The sequence below is a fragment of the Neodiprion pinetum genome, chromosome 1, assembly GCF_021155775.2.
Source record: "Neodiprion pinetum isolate iyNeoPine1 chromosome 1, iyNeoPine1.2, whole genome shotgun sequence".
NCBI lineage: Eukaryota > Metazoa > Arthropoda > Insecta > Hymenoptera > Diprionidae > Neodiprion > Neodiprion pinetum.
The window spans coordinates 8,231,957-8,253,741 of record NC_060232.1 but is presented as its reverse complement, the minus strand read 5'-3'; the positions used below and the strand labels follow the sequence as shown (position 1 = coordinate 8,253,741).

At 40.3% G+C, this 21,785-nt stretch overlaps 1 protein-coding gene across 2 annotated transcripts; it reads right to left on the bottom strand.

The window, feature by feature from the left end:
- Positions 1 to 5,086: 5,086 nt before the first annotated feature.
- On the bottom strand, positions 5,087 to 20,307 carry LOC124218952 (high affinity choline transporter 1). Of its 2 annotated transcripts, XR_006883258.1 has the most exons (14): positions 20,065 to 20,307; positions 15,361 to 15,563; positions 13,668 to 13,775; positions 13,135 to 13,363; positions 11,499 to 11,727; positions 11,091 to 11,328; positions 10,543 to 10,649; positions 10,318 to 10,421; positions 10,088 to 10,218; positions 9,698 to 9,972; positions 8,803 to 9,375; positions 8,427 to 8,620; positions 7,528 to 7,860; positions 5,087 to 7,174 (listed from the first exon to the last, which is right to left on the bottom strand). XR_006883258.1 is itself a non-coding variant. In XM_046625930.1 (13 exons), the coding sequence occupies exons 2-13, from the start codon at positions 15,530 to 15,532 to the stop codon at positions 7,596 to 7,598; spliced, it is 2,625 nt and encodes an 874-aa protein (XP_046481886.1). In that variant the 5' UTR covers positions 15,533 to 15,563; positions 20,065 to 20,307; the 3' UTR covers positions 5,087 to 7,595. The 2 variants fall into 2 exon arrangements, 1 of the variants encoding a protein (XP_046481886.1); XM_046625930.1 differs by having other exon boundaries at positions 5,087 to 7,860.
- Between the last annotated feature and the right edge of the window lie 1,478 nt (positions 20,308 to 21,785).

Here is a 21,785-nt window from a genome sequence, read left to right as displayed (position 1 = left end):
CTCAATTAAGTTGGATCTCGATTTTTGCCATCGTATGCAGGACATTGGGTTACAAGAACAAATGCGAATTACGAAATACTCCGTGTTAGAGATAAGGATATTTTAGTTCAAGTATACCTATACACAGAAATCCGTATGTGAATATACTAAAACCTCTGTGTTTATTGTAAAAATCTAGTTTTAAACATGTGTATATATGTATATACACATGCATATGTATACACATACATGTATACACATACATGTACATAAATAATTGCCAAGAAATTAGAAACACTCACAACTTGTCGCAAATAGAGTAAAACGTAAGGTTAATAATATACAAATTACACAAGCGCAACATAAAACGTGGCAAGGGTAATCATAGTATACATATACGTGATATAAATTAATAGTCTAGAAAAGAGTATTTAGAGAGCTTATCTAATTCCGATCTTGTAACAATAGATCAATAACATAATCAATATACGGTTAAAGCTGTATTAGCTACATTCACAATTAGAGATAATATTTTTTATCCATTTTTATAGTTATTTAATTTCTTGTACAACAATTTTTCAAACTTCACCGCAAAATGCCCAACGAGTTCTCGTTGTGCAAACACGAGTCAAATTACCTTACAGATGGCATTACATTGATTTTTGCCTTCTCGCGTCGAGTTATAAATACAGAGAAATCTCAATGAGAGCTCATTTCTATAAGATTTATTGTAGTGCTATATTCGTAGCTGTACCTGTTATTCTATATTATATACTGTCCTAAATTTTAAACACACAGCACAACAATGGCTGAAAGCACAATGACAAGAAGAGAGGAGCAATTTGCATCTTAATAAATCTTTTCTTCTTTATACGTAGCACAGCGATGTCACGTCGGAGGATATGTACCAGTGGATCACTAGGTGGGGCACAGAACTGAAACATAATTATGTTAAAAATTTTCAACATCTCTTACAGAAAGTAGGTACGTTGCCAGACCTTATACACCAACAATGAACATTCATAGAGGCTATATTCATAAATATTTACAAAAGTAAGCTAATATTTTACCCGCAATTGCTTATTACTGATAACTTGATATGATAATATCCCCTTCCCACCCCTCCCCCCCCCTCTCACGACCCACCCCGCCCTACCTACTTCTGCTCCTACTCCTACTACGACGACTACTCCTATTCCTACTCCGACTACTCCTACTCCTAATCCCACTCCAACTCCTACTATTCCTACTTCTACTCATACTCCTACTCCGAGTCCCATTCCTACCACTACTCCTACTTCTACTCCTATTTCTATATCTTCCCCTGATCCTACTCCTGATGCTGATTCTACTTCATCAAATATTGTAAAAATGTTAAACTCACCCAGCACGAATCCTCGTCCTCCACCTCGTCCAGCTCGACCACCGTCAACCACCTCGGGTTATACCTGGAATAGTAATAAATATTCTCAGTATAGGAACACATTAAAAATATTGTGTAAGGATCAATATAATTAATTAATTAATTAATAATGTAATAAATTTTATTAGCGCATTTATATCTACCGAATTTGTGCTTGCGCGGAAAATGAATTTAAATAATTTAATGTAAACATGACAAGTTTGAAATATTTCAGATGAAATATAATTACAATTGTCATCAAATATTATAAAAGTGTTTTATTCACCGAGCACAAATCCTCAGCCACCTTCATCTCCTTGTCTCCCTCGTCCTCCTCCTCGTCGACTTCCGACCACCACCAACCACCGCCAACCACCTCGGGTTATACCTGGAATAGTAATAAATATTCTCAGACTAAGAACACATCAAAAATATTATGTAAGGATTATTATAATTATTTATTTAATCAATATGTAATAAATTTCATTAGCGCGTTTAAAGCTACTGAATATGTGCTTGCGTGAAAAATGAATTGAAACAATTTATTGTAAATGTGACAAGTTTGAGATATTTTGGTGGGGTGTGTGGAGGGGCGGTGGGGAGGGGGAGGGGACCCCACCCCTTTTTATTAATTTTTTTTTTTCGATGGGAAAATGCCTTATGCACACCCTGTGTTTCACGCAAGAAACACAGGGGTAGTGTGGGACCCGCCCCCACTAAAAACCCACCGTCCACCCTGGTACGGGATGAGAGACTCTCCGGAACCACCGAAGTATAACTACCGCCCCGCATCATTCCACCCTGATCTAATTCCTACTTCTTCTACTCCTACTTTTACATCTATTTCTACGTCTACTCCTACTCCTTCTTCTACTCCTACTTCTACTCCTAATCTTACTCCAACTTCTACTACTCCTACTTCTACTCCTATTCCTACACCTTCCGCTGATCCTACTCTTACTCCTGATCCTACTTCTGATCCTACTCCTACTTTTACGCCTACTCACACTTCTGATACTATCCCTGATCCTACTTCTACTCCTTCTTCTGATTCTAATTCTATTCCTACTTTTGACCCTACTACTGATCCTGACCCTACTTCATCAAATATTATAAATATGTTAAACTCACCGAGCACAGTTCCTCGTCCTCCTCGTCCACCTTGTTCTCCTCGTCTTCCTGGTCCTTCTCCTCGTCCAGCTCAACCACCGCCAACCACCCCCGATGACCACTGCTAACCACCTCGGGTTATAACTGGAATAGTAATAAATATTCTCAGTACACGAATACATCAAAAGTATTATGTAAGGATTAATAGAATTGAATAATTAATTAATATGTAATAAATTTCATGAGCTACTTAATATGTGCTTGCGCGAAAAATGAATTGAAATAATTTTTTGTAAACATGACAAGTTGGAAATATTTTAGATGAAATATAATTACAATTGCCATCAAATATTATAAAAATGTTTTACTCACCGAGCACAAATCCTCGTCCACCTCGTTCTCCTCGCCTTCCTCGTCCTCCTCCTCGTCCACCTCCGACCACCTCCAACGACCACCGATAACCACCTTGGGTTGTACCTTCAATAGTCATAAATATTTTCAGTATAAGAACATATCGAAAATATTGTGTAAGGATTAATATAATTAATTAATTATCAAATAATATAATAAATTTCATCAGCGCATTTATAGCTACTGAATTCGTGCTTGCGCAAAAAATGAATCGAAATAATTTTTTGTAAGCATGGCAACTTGGAAATATTTTAGATGAAATATAATTACAATTGCCATCAAATATTGTAAAAATGTTTTACTCACCGAGCACAAATCCTCCTCGTCCACCTTGTTTTCCTCGTCTTCCTTGTCCTCCGAGAGTCGAGTTTCACCAGGTAGTGGACCAGGAGCGCAGAAACTACGGAGCGCTTGTTCTGGAAGTCGAGTTTCACCAGGTAGCGGACCTGGAGCGTAGAAACTACAGGGCGCTTGTCCTGGAAGTCGATTTGCACCAGGAAACGGACCCGGAGCACAGGATCCAGGAGGTAGAGAACCCGGTACCCGAAATCTGCGGAGCGCGATTTTCATACGTCCGCTCTACTGCGCGGTTGTTTCCATACTGAGGAATTCGGCTAGCTGATTACTATAGATCCATGACGTCAAGAGAAAAAAAAAATTTGGATGACGTCACTTTCTGAACATCCGACATCCGAACATCCAAACTTTCGTTTCGAACTTTAATACTATGTATGATGATGTATGATGTGATGTATGATGTATGATGTATGATGATATGATATGATGTATAATGTTTTCAGTTTTCACATTTTAGACACGAAATACGCACTTCATATTTCCTGCCGATTCCAGACTCAAGCGGCTAGGCCCTTCGATGGTCAGTCGTTGACTTAGGTCGGGGAAGATTGGGCTCACAAAATTTAAACAGGTCAACGTCGAATTTTAGTCCGGTGAAAAATTCCCTACTCAGGAATCATTCCTAATTATTATTCTTCAATCGACTAGACTCCAATCATTGCAAAAACGATAATCAAATCCAGGTCATACAAAGGAAATATAAAGGATTTCCTCGGTTTCAGAATTAAAAGGCACAATTGTTATGCATACATTCCAACCGTAGAAAACTACAGAAGACAAGTTGAGCTCCCTGTTCACACACAACTGGGAGGATGTGATTCAAGTTTTCTTTCATTGGTTGCAAGTTTCTCTATGTACCGTTTAGTTATTTCAGAGTACATGTCATCGTTGTCTCCCACAAAAACATCCTATATTAGAATCTGAATCCCGAAATTGCTGTGTTTGCAAAGAACGGCCAAAGTTTGGCGTTTAAAAACTCGTAGGGTATAGCTCTTATTCGTAAACGGTTTCGCGGAAACAACTTAATCGATCTGTTATCCCTCTTCAGAAAGCTGGACGATATGAACTTCGGAAATACTCCAAATCTGCCTTCATACGATGTTTTTTGATCCTCGAACCTTGGTTCCATTATATGATTCTTAATGGTTCTTCACAATCTCAAAGTGGGGGTTTTTATCGCTACCATTTAATTGTTTACGATAAATCCAACGCCTAATTTTATTTCACGCTAATGTGGATTTCAATTCTGAATTCGTAGTTCAATACCATTTCTGGAGCTATCTCGCAAGTGTCTCAATTACTGGCTCACACTGTACGTTAGCTTTGACCTTGCAAAGGAGAAGATATGTTACAAACGTAGAAAAAATCTAGCAGTTTTACCGTACGAATTGTTCAAGGACGCGGAAATCTGTTCGATAGAATCTCCGAATTTTAGAAATTTGAAACATAGAAAAGACAAAATGTTGAAAAATAAAGTACGTTAATCCAAATTACAGAACCGTCAGAATCTATTCGGTCGATTTGATATCATGTCTCACTACATTCCGACTCTTCTCCGTTTCGAATCCTTAGATCAAAAAAATTCTGCGGAAGAGATCTCCATATATTTTAAATTTCTGTATCGAGACTCTTCTGTCTTCTGATCTTTCTAGATCATCAATATCACTCGCGCGTCGTCTAAACAACACTCGGTCACGAAACGGTGTGTAATTAACTGAGGCGTCGAACTAACGATTTGATACTATAGATCTACCTTAATGAATGTATCATTCATTCCACAGAATCGAGGCATACAGTTTTTTATCTCCAAATAAAGTATACGGTACATGAATTTTCATCGGATTTATTGTTCTTATTACTAGATTTGATGGGATTTCTACAAGTTGATTCACGTTCACTGAAGTCACATGCAATTCTTGTGTACCAAATCACGCTTTATGTGGTGTGAAAGTATCAAGGTATCAAATTTCAACTAATATTTTACCTATTATTCGTATCTACCTTTTCGACTTACTTTAAACACACCTAATTATCCAGTTTTTTTTTTTTTTTTATTGTACTGGAATTTCTCTACATCGCAGTCACAAGATGTGTGTTTCGTATTTTTGAACACATGCACACATAATTAACGTTTTTTATACACAAATATCGACTTACTGTTAAAGTGTTGTGATTAATTACCTTAGAATTCGAGTTATTTCTTATTCGAAACAATGTATAACTTCGGCTAACTAATAATAAAAGCAAACAATCATTCAGACACTTTGATAATTTAAAATGCTACGATGCAGGTGTTCGAGAAAAAGTAAATTTTCGTTATCAATGTTTCCTACACGAATTTTTAACATAACGAATATTGAAAAACAAAGTTTTTCAGTTGATTATTTTCATTTGAAATCTTGAGACATCAACTTAATAGCTAGTGGTTACCACTTGAGTAGACTTACCTATATCTACATGGAATTATACATTCTCCTATGTTTGAAGGACCATTATATGTATTTGGCACATAATTCACAGTATACAACCTCATTCATGTTGTCATAATCGAAATTGAAAAGATAATTTTAATATCAGACAATGTTCACATCATTATTATAATATTAATCTAGGCCTACATACAATCGTCATTGCATATCAATTACCATCACTCAAGTACATATGATCTAATCCTACAAATTATAATGCAACTAATATTCAGAAACGAAAAATTTCCCTGGCACATACAGATGACTGATAATCGTTAGAAAAATTCGTTTTCACGTAATGATAAACTGCTTCTACAATTCTCTCTCAAAGTAATTAGTAACTACTAACAGTCAATTTTCACACGGAGTTGACTAAGTCGTTGAATGTTTTCATTTCTATATTACAGATACGTACAGTTCGTAAAATTGACTATTGAAAAGTTTTGCCATGGTTCTCTATTTCTTAGTTTACCATTAGTTAGTTAGTAATAATACTGATATAGGTACTAGATGTTACTTATAACTTTACAAAATTATTAATTGCGTAAAATATCCTTATCAGATACACGAGTGTTGGTAGAAGTTCCTTCTTAATTGGTGTGTATTATAGGTATTCAAAGTAAATTTACGATAAACGTTTAGTAAACACTATAGCAGCCTGTTTTTTGGTCGCAATTGCCGTAAGTCAACAGATTTTTGCTCAGTTGACGAATAAAACTCTCCAAGTATCCAACTGCTCGGTTTCATCCAGCGTAAAATTGGGGACATCAAAATGTAATTTCTCATTTCATAATCAGTCTTTGTAAAAATTTCTTATAGTATACTGATAATATGAACATGTTTGTAAATTTTTTCCCACCTTTTCTTGATTCTTATTATTTAATATAACAAATATTCACCGTTACTTTCATCGTACCGTGTTTTTTGTTGTCATATTCATACGTTGCTTAGGTTTTATACGGTCGTCAGGCCACTATACTTTTTAAGAATTGCGTTATTCATAATACTATTTACTTCGTTATTATTGTTGCTGTTGTTGTAAGGATTAAATATACACGAATTGTATTCCTAGATATTATTTATAACTAGTTAGCTACTGGTGCAAAAATATCATTTCATTGGATTATCATGAATTTGCACGTTTGGACGTTTCGCTATGTAATATTTTTGTGTGTATTTATTCGTTCCCATAAATACGAGTACCTTTAAGGTTATATCATCGATTATTCATTCCTTGCCAACATTTAATATTACATCAAAATAAATGGTAAATCGATAGTTCGCGAATAATATTCATTATCAATTGCCACGTATTGCGGTACATTAAATATCTAACCCAACAAAAACTTCTCGTATCTACGACTACATATATTTACACGGAAATGCTGCGGAAGATCATCATTCGTCAAAAAGAAACTGTTCGAACATTTTTTTATACGCTCGTGCTCTGAAAAAATTAACAATATCGCACGTAAAACAACGCTTCGCTAATTTACGTTTCCTATTTTTATTGTTATTACTATTGCTGTATTATACGAATAACGGAGCCAACGTTCCATGCAGCGGCAAAAGTTGCATCAGACAGCTCTTTCTTTTTAAAAATAGCACAAATGCTAATTTACTAAAAGAACTGCACATTTTTCCTCGAAATAATCTTCAAAAATAATGTTCCAGGTTTGAGCTTAATAGATAGTTGTGAGACGATAAGAAAATATATCACGGTCGGACCTACTGTGAAATTGTCTAAAGTACATGAAATATGAGATATTTTCCAGCACAATATGGGGTCATATAACTTACTGCATCCTTTTCTCATCAGTTGATTAGATTAAAGGAGCTTTGAAACGCGATCCTGATGCCACTCCCGTCTAGAACCTGCTTACAGCTTCATCGTCGGTAACGAAATAATTTCCAGTCTTTCCCGTCGAAGCGTACATCTTGTAAGTTGGACTGACAACCAGACCCTCGCCCGAATCTTTTTCATCGACTACAGACGAATGGCGAACGATTGCACCAGCTTTGTTATCCCTCTTGATCAACGTCAGGCGACAGTCCTCCGGTCTCAACGGCATCGAGGGATAATTCGGCTGTCTTGCAAGCGTGGTCAAGGCTCTGTCCCCGGTCTCGTTGAAGCTGATGAACACGTGAAAAGTTCGACAAAGTTTCGGAAGTAATATATTGCGCAACGAGTGGTCTAAAGTGACGATTCTGAGTAAGTATGAAGTTAGCCTCACGAGCCGAAAGCGAGTACCGATACCATACGAACTCAGAATCGTCATTCCTCACACTTGCACACGATATTGTTCACAATAAAAATACAAAATTAGGCGGTTTCGGCCGTCTACTGAAAATGAACGAAAAAAGCCATTTTTCTACGTATGACCAGCGCGTTGCGAAATAGCGAACCATTTCTACACTAGTGGAGAAACGATTCGCAATGTCTCAACGCGTACGTCATTCATCGAGAAATAGCGTCTTTTCTTCATTTTCAGCAGACGGCCAAAATCATCTAATTTACATTTTTACCGTGAAAAATATCGTGTGCAACTCGTGGGCAGTAACGATTCAGATTTCGTATGACATCCGCAGTCACTCGGAATCGTCCCTTTGTCCCACTCGTTGCATAATATACTACCACGCCGATCAAATGCTCAGCTGTAATGTAGCCTGTTGTTTCAAATATAGAAAGCAAAGTGTACCTGTGGTGCCTGACGATGCCTCTCTTGATTCTACAATGCTCGTTCCCGACCTGACCATCAACCGCTGTCCCGTGAGTCCTGCAAGCCTCAACCCCTGGGACTGGAGACAGTGAGCTCGGACCGTAAGAAGTGTTGCTCTGTCTTCTGTCCAATATATGAACCAATTCCACGGAAGGAGTGGGAGAGAATGTTCCCTGTTACGTAACGTAAATGTGAAATGAGCCAAGTGCAATACGATAAAACTGTCCGTTTAATCTGCTGTAAAGTTGCATGACTCTCAATGCTCACGTATTCCGCAAAACAATAGAAGTATGAAACGATTGACATTGACGTCGCATAAATTGCTTGTTTAATGTTTCACTAGACATGTAATTACCTGCAACGACGGTCTCCTCAGAGTACCTCCCTCCATACCAATCAGCTTTACACCTTTGATGTTTTTCTTCCCCACACTGGAGTCGTTGTTAAGGTTGAGTTCCATCATTGACTTGTCGGCAATTTTGTCATTCTTTTTGCCTCTGTCGATGTTCGAAGGTTTCGCGTAAACCACGTTGTTCACCGACGTGCTGGATGCCACGGGTTTACTCTTGGTGTTCTTGTTCTGATCCTTTACCGAGTTACTGCCATGCGTGACTGGAGCTCGACTAACACTCGCCGAATTTGCGGTTAAATTTCTAACCGTCAGTATTTGATCACCAAAGTAATTATTCTGACTAGAAGAAGTGACGGAAGTTTGATTGGCCTCCGGAGACTGCATGATGCTTTGCAAATTTTGCAAATTTTTGTTCGCGTTTTGAATAACAAAATCTGATTTCGGTTCCTCCGGCTTCTCGTACATATCATTCACGGTCTCGTAGTGCTGCGCGTCTTCATCACGGACCGATCGATTTGCGTCGTATTTCTGCATCTCATGACGATTTTCTGCATGCTCTGACCCATTCGGTGGTTCCTGAAACGTGTGTGGTCACAATTCTACAATGATGAAAATAAATGTGGAAAATAGAAAAATCTCAAAGTTTTTTTGGGCAACGACTCGAGTTCAATCAAGTGGAAAACACGGATTTGCTCGGTTATGCAGTGAGATCTGCAAGAAGAAATTTCGTCGGGTAAATTAAATCTCGAGTATTCAGCAGCGATAATCATTAGCGTGAGATACTTCAACGAATTAATGGTACAATTTTTCTAAAGGTCTGTATACCCCACGCCCCGTCAATTGAACCGTTTAACGGCCAATCGCGCTTTTCCCCCTCAGAGCAAATCAGTTCACTCACGGTAATGACGGCGTCAATTAGCGCGGCACCAGAACTGCTCTGAACAACACCGCTCTGTTTGGATGGTTTTCCCGGTGAATAAACACCCAAGACGTCACAGCACCTTGGAAAGTACCCTCTGCCGAGTAAATTTTTGGTGAAAAAACTGACGAAAATCTGCGATATCATTGCGCAAATCATCGCTGCAGTCCGGAACGGAAACTTTTGAGTCTGTGTTGCGGAGTTGTAAAATGGATACTCGATGAGCGGTGGTATACCCAATCCCTTCTCTCCCCCTGATAAAAAAGAAGCAGCTGTCTTTTCACCAAGTTTGAAAAAAATGCAGTGGTTTTTTTCATTGTCAGTTACAAAAATCGAACTGATCGACGAAGAATTACTTGAGCTACTTACCGGAAACTCGTAGTACGACAGCCACGAGGTATCCAAAGAGACATCCGTACGTGTCGACACAGTTGGGCCAATGTACGACGGCGAGGAGTTGCGGGAACAAAACGACGTAAACGAGATCCGAGCAGAGATAGCTACCCCAGAATTCGGGAAAAAAGTTGTTAGGATAAACTGGTACGACTTGTAATTGATTATCCGTATCATTGACGAGGGTGCAGGTACATTGTACTTACGAAAGGTAATAAACGCTGCCGACCGTCATAGCGACGGCAGCTGATAAACCTGACACGACCAAAACAGCGATACGGAGAACCCAAGCAAGCTCTTTTTCTGTCGCCTGTATGAAAGAGAATTATCTTTATATAGATAGCGACGACTCAAAGGAACCTCCCGCATCGACGGAGTCGGATGGAAAATGAAGGAACGGTGCAGGATATGAAAAAAACTCCCCTACTCACCTTGGGCCTGATCGTTAATCGATATATGTTTCTTGCGAACATTGAGCTGCTAGCCAATATACTCGAGTCGGCGGAAGACATGACGGCGGCCGAAACAGCGCCCAGGCCTGTGGTTAGAGAATTGAAGAGTATGGGCATCAAACACAGCTCATTAGCGTTCCAAGTAATACACAGTCAACTCCATGATCCAACTTATTATCGGTAGGGAAACGAAGTGAATTAATCGGAGACTTACAGAAAGAGCGTATTTCAAACCAATAGTTGACTACAGGTCAACCAAACATTCACGAATGCCCCTTACACAGGGTACAATATGACTGTAAATTGAGTTGTCATCAAACAATACCTTGTCTCGACCTCGACATTGTTCAGGACATTTGTCGACATGGGGTTGACACAGCTTCGACTTTACAATTATTGACAGTCGTTGTACATACTACTAATGTATAATAATAATAGTTACTGTTTTCCTAGCTTCGATTAGCAAATAGTAGTAGGCATCTCGACAAGTGTGCTACCTAAGGTACCGTACTTGCATTATACGTTACCTATGAAGGAGACCCACTGAGGTGTCAAGTAACGCAGGACCAACGGTAAAACCACGTTTCCATCCTCCTGCGTTATGGTACGATTGAAACCTTCCACCAATGTCCAATCCGTCGCTTTGGCCACCAGACCCAAGAGCCCAGATGGTACCGCAAGCGTGAGGCACCCGATCATCGAGACGATCGACAAGGTTCTCGCTACCGTTGTGCTCTTGATGCTCAGGATGCGTTGAAAGTAACCCTGTAATAACGCATACGAGGTTTTGGATATGGTGATTGATTTCGGAATCGTATATACATCCCTCTTCCAAGAATTGTGTAATTTTTGCTATGCGGAAACGAGTGCGATGATTAAAGTATGTGACTTAGTGTCTATCAGCGCGATGATATTATGATAGAGCTGTTTTATACCTGCCATGGAATTCCACCGAAGACGAGGAGCAACATGCCGTCGATCCATTCGCCCATATCTTCTTCTCTAATTTCGCCAAGCCAGTCTTTCGTCGGTAGATTCTTCTCCAATGAGACTGCCGAGTGCATTACGGCAAACGGGGCGGCAACCGCCAGACCAAGAGTTATGCAAGCGAGCTGCAAGGCGTCCGTGCAAGCGACGGAATACAGACCACCGCAAACCGTGTACCTGGTAGAAACGTCGTTGAAAGAGAATACTGAGGGTCGCCTTGATTGTTTTACTTTACAAATTTCTTGATTCTGACGATGGTACACAAATACGATAAGCTTTACGGTTACGATCGATTGTCGATAAAGAACGGAAATTGAGAAAAAAAGATACGCAAAGTGGCACTTGGAAGTTAATTATACCGTTTTGCCGAAGACGTAAAAAGGTAAGTACTCGCGATGTATTCATTGCCAAATGAATGAGTATATTCGGTCTTCTTGGCTCCCTTTTAAATAATTTCAGAAATTAATATTATACGATTGTCGGATTATTGTGCAGATACACCTTTCTTCTTCAACGTTATATTTACTCTTCACCAAGAACCAGGAGTGAAGACGAGTATAAGTCTTTACAACAACCGCTGACAAGCGTAACCCAAGGATAATGATTTTGTGTACCCGTGACATTGCTTCAGTCCATTCGAGGAGGCTTTACATTCCGATATCTCCTGATTCGAATATACCTATACTTGATATTCACGCATCGAAAGGAAATCTGCGAAAATATTCATTTCAATAACCTTTAAGAAACATTTCTTGTAATGAGAAAAAATTATTTTCCATTTTTTTCAATTAAATATATTGATGGATTGAACTTTTTCTCTGTACAACTAACCCGAAAGCTAAGGACTTTGCTTAGAAACTGCTCGAATGTTTTGCATATTTTCGAAGTGCACGAACCTTGCGTCATTTTAATGACGTGTGGTGTTTCTTAAAAATATTTTAATTTTTAACTTTATGGACGCATACGTATTACGAAAGATCCGGATAATTATGATCATGATGAGAAAAGAAAAAATAAACTCTGAGGGATTCGTTGTATAATACATATAATGCAAATGTCTAAATGAGCGGACGCTTATCGTCGCTTCACTGGACCGCTCAGTGAATTCTCCAGACTGCGGCGTCGTTATCTTTTCCTTGTCTATTCTCTAGTTCATTTTATTGTTTCGCGTCGTCCCTAGCGTCTCAGGGACAAATCAAGCTTTTTTTTATATCCGAAGATTGGTCGTCGAACGATTCGCTACGCTGCCTCTCGTAATGGGATGGATGCCCGCCGTGAAATTGAGGGAAAAATGTTATCAAGTCACCGAGGGTAGCTTGCTGACTCACCCCTCAGCCCGAAAGCTGAAACCTGAGACGTTGTTCATGCCGCACTAAATTCTGTCGAACTTATCGATAAACCTTTTCTTGGCATTTTAAATTATTATTATCATTATTAGGCGAATTAATTTTCGCTGTGCAGTTCACACGCCTTTTGCTAAACGTTATTGCTTGTCGATAAATGGCACGACTCAAGTAATCAGAAAGTTTTGGTATCAACGTGCGAATTAAGAAATATTTTTTGAAAATACCAGTCGTTACTTACACTGCGGCTAGCAGAGCAGAGGCACAGATGCTGACGTTGGAGTCGATTCCAGCAACGACGGAAAGGGAGCTGCCCAGGGCACTGAGTACCGCTCCGCACCAAAAAAGATCGCCGCAAAGAGCCGGCAGGAAGAGAAGTCCTCCCACTCGAGCACCGTATCGTTGTTGAAACGGGTCGAGCATTGTTACGTACTCGGCGTTCCTCATCGGCTTCACAAATAGCAGGGCGCCTTTGAAGCGAGAGATGTTGAATATGAAAAAGGCAAGGTCGATATTTTTCAAAAGATGCGTCGAGCTCAACGCAGAAGAGCGATGTAATTGGTCAAACGAAATCAATTGAAGGACGGATGCTGGACTAAACCGAGTGACACGATTTGTTTGTGTATATAGGACTTACAGCTGTGAAAGAGGAGTTCGCTGATTCGAAAGACTTTGAAAGAAATCTGGATATGTTCTTTGGAACGTACACAGAAACTTGATTTTTCTCGGTTTATTCCCCGTTTCTATCCATCCCCTCGATTCAAACCCACTTACCGAATAGTAGGCTCAGACTGTAACCAATTGGTACTTGACACCAAGCCAATCCTCTGGTGAACATCGCCTCCGCAGTTCCATTGATGAAACCACCACCGACCCACGTTGCTGTAAAAAAAAAAAAACGAATCCTAATGAAGTTGGTATGATGTTGAGAATTGAAAACATTCCATATTCAGACTGTGAGACTTGTTGATTACAGTATCGTTACGAGTACTACGCTATTTGAAGAGATGAAACAAGAGACCTTTTATACACCGTCCAGCGTAAGGAACTTTGTGGAATACAAGTACTAACGAGCTTCGAGGATAATCCTAATTCGTAACTCATAACTCAGACTAAGAAGAAATTTGAGAGAACAATTAGTATAATTTGTCATGCAAGTTAACATCGCCGGTATAATAAAATGAGAACGTTGAGTTTTGCATTAAAGGATCATCAACAGAGATTCACCGCTACGCCGTTAATGGGAACAGTATATCTTCAAGTGGAATGTTTATTATAACGATGAACGCATTTGGGACCGCGCAACGGTATGGTTCTCAGGCTAGGAGGGCTTTAATTTCAACGTAGGTATGAAAAACTAGAGTACTGAAAATACGGTGGCAGCGGGTGGTATAATAAGGGAAAAACGCAAACAGAAAACAAAACAAAAAAAAAAAAGTGCAGGATACGGGTAGATGGAGGAAACACGCAGCAATATGATAAAAAACGAGGCATTGTGGTATGCCATCCCTTCCCAACGTGTGGAGGATTTCAGAGAGGAATATGTGAAAGCATTTAAAAGAACCGCAACTGTAGCTTACAACCGGGCGTGAGCGACAGTAGTCGTTCAACATTTCACATACCTTATACTCTCAGAGTCGCGTTAGTCTGATTTACAGTGCACCTTGCGGGTCGATTTGAATGGCGAAGTATGCCGAAGCAAATGGAAGCTGATGGAACGTGGATGAATGGATAAAATAGGTTTTGAAAATTCTCTCTCACACTGTCAAAGCTTCAGCAGTCTGCAGCTCCGGGTAACCGGGGTACATTCATTAGGGTAATGGCTAATGCGGAACACAAATGGCTCTGGGCGTTCAATTATACGAAAGCCGCGATATCGGTGGAATTACGAATGATATCCGCGTGGTTTACCATGTTGTACGGATTTTTCTTTCCGTTTCACCCGAATTGGAGGTCCCTTCACTTTCGTTCGGCGGGATTCGGTACCGAAGATCGTAAATCGCGTCCAGTCAAAATTGGGCGAGTGGCACGATCTGCGGATTACGTGAACTGCGAGGAAAATCCGTTAGTGAATCGCGCGTCATGATTACCGAGTCCCTCAGGCACTCGGGCCGAGTAGATGAGGCCATTGTTTCATATTTAAAAAAAAGTTTCGAGCGCTTCACCCGTTCGCCAAGAGTCTGGCGGTGAATTTTTCCACTAATTAAGTCGAATGAAATATGAAGTAGAAAAGGTCGGAGTTCTCCGCGGCGCACCGAAGGACTTTCCCGTCTTTCTCTTGAGAGGCATAATAGCCGCCTATACCGACGGTTTTCACTGTCTAACTAAATCCATTTTCTCTCAACACATCTACACGCAAAATTCCGAGACCTGAACCGCCTTAATTAACTGACTTAACGCGGAGGCGGTCATAGTCGCGACACAATGAAAAGATAGAGCCGGGCAAAGAGACTCCAACATTACTCACCGATAAGAGTCAGCACTCCGAGGAAGAGACCGAGGCCTCTGTTCGCCAGCAGCATGTCGTCCTGCCCTCTCTGCATCTTGTTCTTCTTCACCGTCGCTGCCCAGACACCAACGCCGAGAACAGCGGCGTAGAATACGGCCACCCCAGCGACCCCTGCCACGTAGATTCCCATCTTCCAGTCTTCCACGGAGTCAGCTTCTGCCCTGAAAACATCAGAGACACTCTGTTACACTTAAGACGGAAGGAATCCTGCAGGAACATAGAGCCCGCCATGGTTCACTGGTTCACGTCGAGATTAACCCGTGCGCCCATTCAAGCGCGAAGAAAATGCCTTTCTTTATTATTTTTTGCTCGCCCTCACCCGGCAACCCGCAGAGCTGACAGTGCCAATGTTGAATGACGTTTATTCGGAGTGCGTGAATGATCTGCGGATATGCATGTGAAAGTGCGATGTGTTCGTGCTAAATCACACACATCGGATGCCCGGCAAGGGCACGGAAGTACCTCACCTTCCCGTCGGGCTCGAGTGAACTCGTGGGGTTGGTGTATTTTTTTTTTTTCTTTTTATTTTTTATTCAAGTATTACGTTACTGAACACGGTCACAGGATCAGCTTGTTCTGAAACAATGTAGAACAACGGCACCGAGATGATTTAACGGGCGTTTCTTTGTCAGTAGGATGTGTCAAGTGTGGAATTCTTTGTACCGCGTACCGCAGTTTGACCGAAGGTATAACGATTCAGATTGAAACCCTGGGTAAAATTTCAGTAGTAGCCAAAGAAATCAGTAGACGTTTCATGCATATACAGGCGTAGAGTTCAGGTATTGAAATAGAACAGTGACCTCTTTTCCTAGATTGTCACGTCAACTTTCACATTTAAATGGAATTGAATGAATTTTCACCTAGCAGTCGAGAAATGCCAGAGCTAATCCGAGCGTCGCAAACTCTCCAAGGATTCTCTCTCTCTCTCTCTCTCTTTCTCTCTCTCGAAGTACTAGAAATAAATTGTCATTTCAATAGCATGTATAATACGCTTTCCTAAAGTGCCTCTAAACTCGCTATACAATGCTAATCGGGTCACTTCAACGCTGCTTCGTTTTGCATAAAACCACTCTCGGCATTTCGACTTGTGTACCATATTCGTATGTTTTTTTGTAATTAGTATCCAGCGTGAAAGCACGAGACGAGAGGGAAAACAAAGGTGTAGAAGAACACCCTTCTGTATCATGCAATCGTTAACCAGTTATAAATCCTCGAATTGAACGCAGACTTGTCATATTTTGAGGAATGAAAAGAAAAATGTTTACAGAAGACAATTTACCCCGTCAGAGATGGGAATTCATTGTCATAAGAGAATTATTTCCAACGAAGAATACATTTCCGACAGAATTTCAAGAGCCTTACTCTCCGCGTGTTTAATATAAATGTTGTTTTACGAAGACTGTGTGAAAAAGGAAGTTTAAAAAACCGGCTCATCCGTAGCAAAGAGAATACTGTAATGTCAGCGAGTTTAAAGGAGGCACCTCAGTCTGACTCTATGAATATGCGAACACCGTGTACTCTAATCAAAGTGACGCCTGCAGCGTCTTCGCCGCGACGCACATACGTAGCGTGTAAAACAATTGTTACGTGGACAGGATCTGCGAGAAAACGAATCCTTGTGAAACACCGAATCGAGCTGGACGTGTAGACGGCCAGTGAAAACTCGCGAGCAGGGTCAAACGGGGTTTCCGACAGTTTCAACCCTTGTAAATGGAAGCTCGTGGAATGCGCGAAGAATGTGTTTAAATTAACAAGCCGGTATATTCAAGTATTTACAGCCATGTTCATCCTACGAACCTCCAGACGGCCAATGAACTTCCCCAAACAATTTCTACTTTCTGAATACAACATTTTCGTTATTACATCTCACGCTGAACCACCGAGGCTTTTCTATGACGTGATAAAAAATAACGCACAACGAAGATTAAAGCGAGCCCATTCAGAGCTTGCGGCGAAATTTCGTTGAAACTGTAGGGAATTTTTTTTCGTACAACAAAGGGGAGGGAGATTTAATATTTAAGAATCAGTTTTTCGCATAGCGACAAATCCCTGTATAATAACAAACATACGTTCCGCTTGAACTATTTCATCCGGAGTCCAGAATATATCACGAAACTTGAACAGAGAGCTTAAATGAAACTTTGCGAAAACTGGGATCCCTGCATCGAAGTGCAATAATTTAATTAAACCCTCCGTTAATTGGCGGACGGGCAGTTGAGCCTGCAATTAGCATTATACCGGTAGCATATAGATATATATATCCTATATCACGATAGCTCGGGAGTAGCGAACAATTATCAGTCGAACCCGCTGTAATAGCATATGTTAGAGCCGTGAAATCGCGGTTTCAGTTACGGTATCGATTGCACCTGGTGCACTTTAAAGTCCAGCGAATTTTTTGCCGGGATACCCTGCACCTAAACTCCATTTCACGGGTCACGAACGAGGCGAGTGACGATCGACCGTCGATAGTCCAACGGAGTTGAAATTATGAGATCTTTGACTTGCTATTTTTCACCCTGTCTGATACAGGCGTCAACTGACCTCCTGGAGCAAACTTCAATTAACCAAAATTCCAATTTACAACAGCCGCTCAAGCGTGCACGCGACAACGGTTTTAGATTGACGACGACCTGTTTCTGACGACGACCGGGGTCATGGCCCGGTATGAAACGCTGAAAGCCCTCAATTTCTGCACAGGGGCCACTACATTAGAGGTTGCGATTTCTCCGATGCGTATATACGCGAGCCTGCCAGCACTTTGCAAGCTCACCACGCCGCGTTCCATCCAAATTCCATTACACCCGCACACAGACCGACTACAGCTTATCAATTTCGCATGTTACTCAACCAGGCGAGTCAAGCTGTTGACAACTCCCACTGTGAGTCATAACTTGACGTTCGATTGTTCAATTTTATGTGGATATAGTGACTGATGAGAATTGGGCAAATATGCATGGCTTATAGACGCGTTATCAGAAAAACTTTTGCTTTCAATAAACAACGGCTGCCAGCACTCGGGCTGTACATCAACATGTAGCAGAAATTTACTGCGAACAGTTTGCAAAGAAAGGGTGAATATTCAACTCGCGTGGTTCAGAGGGAGGATGAAACAACATGCTGGATCTGCTAACGAGGGGTTCGAAGGAGTGATCGAGGGTTACAAGTGTGTCGAAACTGCACCATGAATTATGCCGGAAACACGATCTGCCAATTATCACAATTCCCTGATCGTGAAACTCAGGGGAAAATGGCAAGGTGACACGGTTCCAGATTTGAACGGTTCTGTGCAACGATCAGTCTCGCCTTCACGTGCATGGAAAATATGATTCCGAAGGTTTCGCTGCAGCTGTCTATTCTCGCCAAAAGGTAAAAAGGTGTTTCATATTCTGCATATACAGGGAGAGTGTCGGCTGTGCACTGATGCAAATGAAATCTAACGCCGTTTTCAAACTTTCTACCTGTATCGTGTTCCACCAACGTTTCAGTGAAATGTTCAACCCTTCTTCCAGGACAGATGCATCGTGGAAACTCTGGCGCGGTGAGCATTCCAAGTGCTCTTAAGTCCTTAGTGCTGGGTTTATAGATCGTTTCGAAACGTATTATGCTTCGTGCAGGAGTGAAGCATTTTCTGGGATGATTAGTTGACGGTAAGGGTCGTAGTTGAATTACTCGTATTACGAGAAGCGATCGATCAGTGGTAGGCAACTCGAATGATAAAAATGCGATTCGACATCGGAACGTACCTCGTTGTATAAAATTTCTGTCAAAAAATGTAGTTCAAATTTAAACCTCATTAGTCGAAAGCCTCAATTCTCGTAGACTTACCTACCATTCGTATTAGCTTTTTCACTCCCTCCCCTCATTTGGTTTCTTTTTTAATTGTTCATTACACCATAACGCGGCGGTTTTGAGGAGAAGAAATTATGATAACGAGGCACTTTCACATTGAGTATAATATAATACTGAGCAAGAATTCTTTCCAAGCGGTATAATCACCTCATTATCGCACGCTATCCTCGTATACCAAGATTTGAGAGTCGACAAAAATATTTATGTATCAGTTTCTTCGAGTAGCGCGGAGTTTGCGGTAAGTATGAGTTCGCGACGTGATCTGATATACACCGAGAGTGCCTGAGTATGCGTATAATCCACTCTAAAAACCAGCGCATAGCGGGGTAACATCGTCCTTATTTAATGGATACCAAGGAAAGCTTTTCAAGAGTGTGTCTACAGTAACCGGAACATTGAAAATTTCGTAAATCCAACTTCCTTCCTCAATGCAAGGAGAGTATAGATGCAAACATTTGTCTCAATTATATTTCAGTGCAACTCTGCAACAGTGATACAGAGTTCTGGAGTCGGTACAATATCTTAAACATCAATGAGTGTACCCATCTATAAAAATAAAACAAAACAAAAAAAAAAACGCTGACGATGGTTGTACAAGCTCACGAAGTAGTCACGTAACGAACGGTCGTAAAATGCACTGTTTTATTTAATTTCACTCGGTTTGTCGAAAGTCACTCTATTTTCCAGAAGGCCCGATTGACGAATCTTTGTAAACGTTGCACAAAAAAAAAAAAAAAAAAGAAATTAATGTAATCCTCGACTTTTCTTACGACTGATTAATTTTTCTTCTTCTTTAATTATTACACTCACCGTTTCAACTTGCATCCAGCTTGATTCAGATTGGTATCATCATCCTGTGTATTGGAATATCGTCTCAAAGTTCAACGTGAACCCGAAGCGAAACGTGATCTGGTACACGAGTTGAGGATGAACCCTGCGAAAACGTCGCCGTGAAACGAGAATCGTACGACTGAATATCTGGCCCAGCATCCGCGCTGGACCGTCGAGGGGCTGGATCCACGTGCTGGGGAACCGCCGTATTGATCCATTCGCGCAAACTCCCGCTACTGAGGGTGCGTCCAGAAAATTTTCGAAGGTCTGACACACGACGACTGATGCACCGCGGGCGGCCTCGACGCGAGTCCGAGTTTCGAAGTCGTTGTACCATTTCGAGAGGTTCGCGACAAATTTATAAGCCGCGATTTGGATGAGCGGATTTGAAGTTCTGCCAAAAAAAAAAAATAAATAAATAAATAGTGACGCATGCAGTAAAGCTAATTGTGTCTGTTATAAATTCTACGACAAAACCAAGTTCCGTACCTATGTATGTAGTATCGTGACTATTGTTTATTTATTACTATTTTCACGTACTTACTAGTAGGTGCTATTTGTTTATTAGATTTTTCAACAACGTAGACTTTGTCGGTACAGTTCCCAGTTCAGTGTATCTGTTGTTATTCTACTGCTATTCGTGGCTGTGAGCAGATGACTGATGCAGATATATATACATATTTTTTTAATTGTAATAAGTAGAAATATTGTTAAAAATGATCTATCTTTTAATGAGGTTTCCATAAAAAATTAAGACGTTTGTTTTTTCCCCAATTTCAATTTGTACTCTGTACAAACAAGAAATAGCTAGTCATTCAATTAATAAAATACGATACAAACAAACTGATCGCCCTTTATCTAGCCTCGTGGACTCCACGCAACATCTATTCTAACAGCTCTCACAATTAGAATATTTGATTCCTCGAGTATTCGATACCTTGGTGCGCATAGCATCTTGACCGCTTCGTATCTCATCACCGGTCAAGTTTATGTGGCATGCACGCATGCTTTTTGATGCAGAATTTGACGGCCTTTCAGATGTCGATGAAAAATATAAACTGTTACATTTGAAAAAAACCAAGTTGACCTTCAGCTAGCATTGGCGGCTCACCTTACGAAAATTATGACACTCTCGCCTCCTTTTCCTCTTCGATCCTTATATATTTTGCAGGAAACACTATTTCGTATCTTGCTTAGTTCCGGAGTAATCAGCCTGCGGCGAATAAAATAAAACACTCTGTTAACTGCGATTTCAAGTACAATTACATCTGAACATTTAGCCATGAGTTACAAACTGAGGATAAAAATGAGAGTGAGAATAATATTGGTAATAATAATAATTATTATTACAATAACAACAACAAAGCCATTCAATATCATTGTCATTTAAAAAAAAAAAGTATTAATCACGATGCGATGATAAAGTAATTGAGTAGGTTAATTATTTGGAAGTATAATAATTTTTTATTGTCTTAGATTTCTAAGAATATTATCTGTATATAATATAATAACCATTATGTTTAAGTATTCTCTTCTTGTGTCATGAAATCCGTTTCGAAGGCCCAAGCATGAAATACGGAATTTTAATGAATTCAGTCAATTTTGTACCAGAAGCTCAATTCAATTAGAAACGAAACAGTTATCAAATTAAATAGACCGGCTCCGTGCCCTTGTACCCACAGAACTGTGCACCAGCAAAA

Bases quoted from the DNA above. Each gene is read 5' to 3' on its own strand.
- LOC124218952 (XM_046625930.1), bottom strand. From the start codon at position 15,532: ATGGGAATCTACGTGGCAGGGGTCGCTGGGGTGGCCGTATTCTACGCC. The intron at 10,422-10,542 runs GTGAGTAGGGGA...TCTTTCATACAG, and splicing joins GATTAACGATCAGGCCCAAG to GCGACAGAAAAAGAGCTTGC. The intron at 10,219-10,317 runs GTAAGTACAATG...ATTCTGGGGTAG, and splicing joins GGCAGCGTTTATTACCTTTC to CTATCTCTGCTCGGATCTCG.